General features: G+C 57.1%; 1 protein-coding gene across 5 annotated transcripts in view; it reads right to left on the bottom strand.

Moving 5' to 3' along the window:
- Positions 1–2756: 2756 nt before the first annotated feature.
- TNK2 (tyrosine kinase non receptor 2) overlaps positions 2757–7345 on the bottom strand; it is a 26185-nt gene continuing 21596 nt past the window's right edge. Inside the window, exons 11-15 of one of the 5 annotated variants that reach the window (XM_007465879.1) lie at positions 7181–7225; positions 5102–6447; positions 4905–5000; positions 4608–4735; positions 2758–3563 (exon numbers count right to left, since the gene is read on the bottom strand). In XM_007465879.1, the coding sequence (XP_007465941.1) occupies positions 3557–3563; positions 4608–4735; positions 4905–5000; positions 5102–6447; positions 7181–7225 (1622 nt within the window). In that variant the 3' untranslated portion in view covers positions 2758–3556. Of the gene's footprint in view, positions 3564–4603; positions 4736–4904; positions 5001–5101; positions 6448–7180; positions 7226–7345 lie in introns of those variants that run through there. The other 4 variants (XM_007465881.1, XM_007465878.1, XM_007465880.1 and 1 more) reach the window with 4 other exon arrangements.

The raw sequence follows: 7345 nt of genomic DNA, 5'->3' as shown, positions 1-7345 counted from the left end.
GGCAGTCCTCCACCTTTTGTGGGGAGGGGAGAGGGGGCTTTCGCCCTGATAAGGAGGTGCCTGTTGGGGAGCTGTGGGTTGAGGCAGGGGCAGGGGCTGAAGCAAAGGGGGTTGATGGGGTGGGGGACAGGAAAGGTCGAGTAGAGGGTCGCCTAGGAGATCTAATGGAGAGGGAGACAGAGGGGGTCGGGAGGATAAGGCGGCAACAGAAAGGCACACGCGGCATGAGTCCCTTAGCTCCAGATTCTGACTAAAGGCCATAAAGGTCTGGACACAAGGAACCTCTGAGTCCTTTCCTTGTTTCCGGCAAAAGAGATCAAGTTGGAGGATCGTGTAATAATTTAGTGTGCCATTAAGAGGCCATTGCTCTCGGTCCCCTGGTTTATACTGAGGCCAGGCCATGTTACAAAAGAAAATGAGCCTCTTTTTTTTGAGATTTTTCAGGGTCCAGTTTTTCCAGTTCCTGAGGATACAGCCAAGGGGTGAGTCTGAGGGAGGCCCCCGAGACGTACCAGAACCCATTCTTAGCCTGTATGCTGTAGAATGGGGGTACTGTCACCAGCTGACAGAAAGCGTCCCCTTCGTGCCAGTGATCTCTTCATGCGACTAAGGCACAAAATGGGCCGACCATCCCAACAATCGCATCCGACTATGAGAGGTGACCCCTGAGCGTGCGACTAAGGCACCATGCGACTCAGGCAGGGCAAGAAAGAAAAGAGAGATTCCCAGGACCCACTGTTTGGCAATTCCCTGAAACGTGAACAGGCACTCCTGGGATGGCTCAGAGGTAACACCTAGGTCCCTGTAAGTCAACCTGGACTGAGAAAAAGGTGAAAGTTAACAGAGAAGACAGGCTGAGGAATCTGCCTTGTAGTCCTGCCAGGAAGGCGGCGGCCAAGGGGAAGGGGGCTCAGTGTTTTGTTTTTTTTTTTTTTTTCTTGCGTTATGCGGGCCTCTCACTGTTGTGGCCTCTCCCATTTGCGGAGCACAGGCTCCGGACGCGCAGGCTCAGCGGCCATGGCTCACGGGCCCAGCCGCTCCGCGGCATGCGGGATCTTCCCGAAACGGGGCACGAACCCGCGTCTCCTGCATCGGCAGGCGGACTCTCAAGCACTGCGCCACCAGGGAAGCCCCCCTAATGGCTTTTAAATGCCTGACCCCGAGCCAGCACAATACCAATCGGCCTAGTCCTTAGAAAGAAGACAGAGGGAACCTTGCCCATTCTGGGCGGCAGCTTACTGGGGCAAAGCGAACCGTGGAGCCTTCAGAACACACCAGGGCGTGGCCCTGGCCAGAGTTCCTCTGCTGCTTCCCCCGCAGCATGCTTGTTCACAGAGGGTCCCAAGAAATGAGGAGAGGAGGTTGGGGAGGAGACCCCCCAAGAGATGTCCCCGTACGGGCCACCAAAATGTCGTGGTCCGAGTGCGGGTTGGAGGAAGAATTTCCAGACACAAAGTATTTTAGAAAAGAGTGAATTTATTGAGAACAAAGAGTACAGCAGAGTTAGTGAGGGGCGCTGCCAATAGAGCGGGCCAACTTCCTGATAGACCAGGGAGAGCCGACCCCCTTTGTGGGCTAGTAGCCAAACTTTTATAGCTTCCTGCTGGCAGGATGGCATTAGGTGATTGGTCAGGATGCTACAAGGTTAAGACATGGTGATTATTTTGTCTAATATGGAGCTGGGGGGCTGCCCGGTTTAGACTAGGAGAGCCCATGGTAACAGATGCCATGGGGTTTGGTTAATTCCAGAATTTTTGTCCTGTGTCCTTGATGTAGGGCTCCACAAAAGCTATTAATAGATAGCTTATAGAAAAAGAAAATATAAATGGCCCAACTTATTTTTTCAATGTTTATTCATTCATTACAGGAATGCAATTAAAACTATCAAGACACCATTTTCCACGTGTCATACTGTCAAAAATCAGAAAGCTCTGGTACCACATGGAAAGCTCTCACACGTTGGTGGCTGTAACATTGGGAAGAGCCTCCTCTGTGAGGATAAAACTTTCCCAACTCGCAGGATCCCTCATTAGCCGCACACACCCTAGCTGAGGACCGCTGCTGCTGGGAACTCATCCTTCAGCTTGCCTTGCAAGTAAGGAATAAGCCACATTCGCCATTTATTGATGCAATGGCTATAACTGCAAAGGACTGGAAACAACCAAATATCCCTCCATCAAAAGGGGCCTGGTTAAATAGATTATCGTGAAACCATATCCATGCAACCCTAAACAAGAGTTCTTTCAGTAAGGCTATGGAGCTCTTCAAAATAGTGAAAAAAATTAGAAACACACGGGAAACTGATGTTAAAGGCAGCCTCTGGAGAGGAGAGGTGGCAGCGGGGCTGGGGAATTTCACTGTATACTCTTTAGTACCTTCTGAATTTTGAACCACGTGAATTATTAGCTATTCAGAAAAAGAAACTTAAAATACTTATATTGAGTCCTTCCATGTTATGAAAGTTTCTGGCTTAGCTCCCACTAATTGAGTTACTGTACTCTGTCCTGCAGTATATCCTGCTTCATGGAACATCAGAGATAAAACCTAGGGGCTCTGAGTCAGGTTGGGGCTCTGCCCACTGCCAGCCCCGGAAAGGGAGAGACCTGTTAGGGTCAACCAGGCCTGCACTTTCCCCCCACTCCGTCAACAGGTGGCGCTACAGGGCCTGTGGCCTGGGACAGATGGCAGTGGTGTGGGGAGCCCAGGAGCCTCGGGCGGTTGACCAAGAGGCAAAGAAGCAGGCAGACACAAATAAGTAACATAAAATAGAAACTAACTTTATTTCTCTGGAAGAAGCAGATATTCATAGCTGGGGCAGCAACTTTGGCAAGAGGCTGGTGGGAAAACAAAGAACAGCACAGGGGAAGAGCTGGGTCAAAGAGGAAGCACTGGTGTCCCTCCAGGGCAGCTGCCCCCTTGGTCTCCTTCCAACCCTGGGGCCTTGGGCCCTGGTCCCTGCCAGAGAACCATCTGGCACCCTAGCTCTGCTACCTGAGCCACCTCAGGCTATTTCCAGGCACAAGATCCTAACACCAGCCAAGTCCCATAACATGTCCACGGTGAGGCCACAAGTCACATTCCGTCCGACACCCCAACTGCCGCCAGGGGCTCCCTGGGGAGGGCCCCCGTCCCATGCCCTGGGTGCTGGTCCACCTTTCTGCATGGCCAACACATCCTCCCTGCCCGGGGTCAAGCCTGGCTTCCCTGCCGGCAGGGCCTGGCAACACATTTCAGCTACAGGCCCCACCAGGGACTGAAGCCAGAGGCAGGTCAGCCACAGGGCCTTCTGAGGCCACCCCCAGGCCTGCCTTCAAGAGGCTCCCTCCTTCACCTCGGCTGGGTGCACTGAGAGCTCCGAAGTTGCAGGGACAGCGCTGGGTGAGGGAGGGACAGGCATGACGGGGCTCCCAGCCTCCTGCTGCCTTGGCCTCGCTCTGCCACTGGGGGCAGCAGGTGCAGCAGGTCCTCCAGGCCTGGCAGGGCATCTCCCCACCCTCGTCAGATGGATAGGCTCAAATGATTCCTTCAGGGCAGATCCTCTGGGTCTCCAGACATCTCAGCGCCTAAAGGATGGCAAACAACCAGAAAGCCCTTCCATCAACAGGGGTTGGTGCAACAGAGTATGGAATGTCCAGTGTGGGTGGGTGCGAGAGGGCCCTCTCAGGGTCAGCCAAGTCGGTTGAAAACTGGTGGTTCTAGGCACTAATTTTGGAATTTAGCATCCTGGGATGACTTCTTTAATAAACTAAGAATAAGACACCAGCAGTATCGTGTGTATTAGAGTAACTGATGCAAATCAGTAAGAATAACGAGGTAATGGCCAACGTTCAGCGATGGCGTCCCATGGGCCAGACACTTGCTGTGTGGTGCATCCCTCATTAATTCTCCTAACCAGTTCTATGAGGTAGGCATTATCATTTACACACGTTTTACAGATGAGGACCCTGAGAGGTCAGGAAAGGAGCATACGCTGACGCCACGTGTGAGCAGAAGGCTGGGCTCCAGCTTAAGCTGTCTGTTGCCAGAGGAATCCGACACACCCACGCCGCCAGCGCCCCCCAGGGAAGGATTTCACTTTTTGACTTGATAAAACTTTCATTTGTATGTATTTATACTCTACATCAAGTATGTTATTTATATATCTATATATTGTGCTATATATACACGTACATACATTTTTTATAGGAAAGTAATGGATTTTTTTTTTTTTGATTAGACATTCCTTTAAAAAGGCATTAAATCTTTTTGTTACTTTAAACTGAAATAGGAAATGAAGAGGTGAGAGAGATTTGTTTAAACCACTGGATCCTAAACTGCTGCTCACTGGAGCCCGGTCAGGAAGCAAGCTCCCTGCAACCAGAGAGGCTCCAATTCCTTTTACTCATTAGCTCATTTGAACAAAGCGCCTGTGAAGTCTAGATAAACGTGCTTAGGAGAAGCTGTTTTCTCCGAGAACTGTCTGTGTCCTGGGATCAGGACCCCTTTCCCTCCTCCCGCCTGGAGCCCTGTGTCTGGCCGTGTGTGGCTGTGAGCTGTTGGCTTTTCCCAGGGTGACTGCTCCAGGACACCCCGGGGACAGGAAGGTGGCAGGGGCAAGGTCTGCTCACTTGTGGTGGGCTGGGCCGCAGGAGCCCAGCAGGTGGCAGCCAGCCTGCTCCAAGTTCCAGTCGAACATCTCCAGCACTTTGTGGCACTCGCCTCGCGGCCGCAGACCCAAACCAAAGAGCTGCTCCACCTGAGGAGCAGAGGGTGGTGCCGTGGGACACACTGGGGCCAAAGGGTGCTGGACCAGGGCGGGACAGAGGAGAGTGAGGGTGGGGGCGGGGAGCGGGAGGGCTGGAGGAGGGCCGCAGAACCAGTCTTCAGGGTCCCTGAAAGCCAGAGTGGGCGGGAGGTGGTGGTACCTTCAGATACTGGGCAGCCCTCTGCACGCTCCAGCTGTGGCTCTGCAGGGCCGCCTGGCACTCCTCTGTGGTCACCCCATGCACCATGGCCTGCAGCTGGGCACACCCACCCACCCGTCAGCACCACTCGGGCCCCTTCCTCCGGGTCCCTTGGGCCCCTGCCCCTCCTCACCCTGTTAGCCAGGCCCACTACTCACCATCTGGATCTTCTCTGCTGGCCGTCCAGCCTCTGGCCCGTCCCCGGGGCAGCCCCTCTGTGGCAGCCGAGCAGTGGCCCTCAGGGCTGGCAGCTGGGCACCTGAGTTGCTGGTGTTGGTGGAGAAGTTAGCCTTGGGGTCTGGGGCAGCCTGAGGCATTGGTCGAACGGTGGCAGTGGGGGCAGCAAGAGCTGGGATGCCGGGAGGGGGCAGCAGCAGGGGCACAGGCATGGGGGTCGGCTCTTCGGGGCTCCGGGTCTCACGCAGGAAGCGCTGGTAGCGCTCCAGGTAGGGTGGGCGCTCAGGCAGCAGGTAGTAGTGGGTGTTGCTGACCTTCTTGCCATCACGGACGATGGGTAAGATGCAGGGGCCAGCCCGGGGGCCAGGTGCCTGGATCACCTGGGGTGTGGCATACTTGGGGTCTGAGGCAAAGCTCTGGGTGGTGGGCATGGTCTTCCCAGGTGAGCTGGAGAGCCGGGGTGGCAGCGGGGAGCTGCCGCGTGGCACCAAGGGGCTGGGGGTCCTGGAGCCTTGTGGGGACAGGGGCTCCCGGGGTGGTACCCGGGGAGGGGAGGCAGGTCCAGGCCACCGCCCCATCTCCTCCTCGCCCGAGGGGGCTGGAGACAGCTCCCCAAGTGGGCGTGTGGGCCTCGGGGGGATGGGCACACGGGGGGGCACCTGGGGCTTGTCGTCGCCCACCGGGCTTGGCGAGGGGACCAGAGAGCCGGCTGGGACCTGTAGCTGCCGCATGCACTCCTGCTGCAGCGCCTGGAAGATCTCTGCGGTCTGGGCTGAGTTGGGCGGCTTGCCCCCACCCTGAGGCGGGAGGAACAGGTTGTCCTCCAGGGCAGGGAAGAGCCGCGCCGGCTCAGGCACAAAGGCGTAATTGGTCTCGCCCTGGCTGGGCCCAGCAGAGACCCCTGCACTCACGAGGGTGCTGTTGATGGAGCAGACCTCAAAGTCATCCTCATCCTGGGCCACGTCATCGTAGGCAGGAGGCGGGGGCAGCGGGCGCGCATCCCAGTCCACCACCGGCGTGGGATGCAGGGGCCGGGGCAGGGCCCGCGAGGGGCTCTGCGGCGGGGTCTTGTCCAGCAAGGAGCAGGCATCCATGGCCAGCTGCGCCAGTGAGGGTGCACAGGGCCGTGGGGCCAGGACCACGGGCTCCTCACCGAAGTCGATGAGCGTGACCTCACTGCTCCCGCGGCCCGCTTTGGTGCCCGGCACCCGGGCAGAGGGCTTCGCGAGCCACAGCCCACGGGGCAGTCCTGGCTTCCGCAGGCCCAGCCTCTTGAAGTCGCTGGACAGGGGGTCTTGGTCTTCACTCACAGGGTCGTAGGTTGGTTCTGCGATGGAAGGTAGACCCCAACAGGGAGGTGGCGTCAGCCAGGCCGATGGGAAAGGTGGGGTGTGGGGAAGACAGCCCACAAACTCCCCACTCCCAATTCCCCCAGAGGTCAGCCCTCAGCCGCCAGAATTCTCTGCGCACCCAGACCCCATTCAACAGGAGGGCAGAACCTGTGCCGGTGGTTGGCAGCCCTTTATGGGGCTTGGCAAGCCCCTCCCTCCATTTCAGCTAGAGCAAGAACACCCCACACCTGCCTGCCTCTGACACCCCTCCATCAACACAAGACCCCATATACCCCGGCTCCTGAGCCCTGGTTAGTAATCCCTACCCCATTACGGCACACCATTAGTGCAGGCAGGGGGCTATGGGCAATCTCCCACCATCAAGGGCAATAGGAGCTATCCTTAGAGAGGACAGAGCTCCTGATCAACTGGCATAAAGCCCAGACACGGCCTCTGCAGGTCCCAAAGGAAGTGAGGCAGGGCCAGGCAATGGCGGACAGTGGCAGAGTGGGTATCAGGACCACACTCTTGTTCCCGAAGCCCAGGCTTTTGGGGGTGGGGGGAGAGGCAGGCATGCTGGGCCAGGTCAGCAGCAAAAGCTCACAGCACACACCCACTTCCCCTCCCACCAGCCGGCCAGCTGGGGCTCTGTACCTTCCAGGAGGAGAGAAATGAGAGGAGAGAGGGGGCGGGGGCGGGGGCCAAGGCACCAAGAGCAGCCCCACTTACTCTGAGTGAAGATGGCAGGCTGAGGAGGGCGAGGTGGAGGCTCCCCTGCGAGAAAGGTCATGCGGAGAGTAGAGGGGGCAGAGCAAGGGAGACAGGACAAGGGAGGGGAGACAGAGTCAGACAAGAGGGCAGAGTGTGGAGGGGGGAGGTGGGGGGGGGGGGGAG

Source organism: Lipotes vexillifer, unplaced genomic scaffold (genome assembly GCF_000442215.2).
Source record: "Lipotes vexillifer unplaced genomic scaffold, Lipotes_vexillifer_v1.1 scaffold853, whole genome shotgun sequence".
Lineage (NCBI taxonomy): Eukaryota > Metazoa > Chordata > Mammalia > Artiodactyla > Lipotidae > Lipotes > Lipotes vexillifer.
Note: the sequence above shows the minus strand (reverse complement) of the source record. Positions and strands in the feature narration are given on the sequence as shown.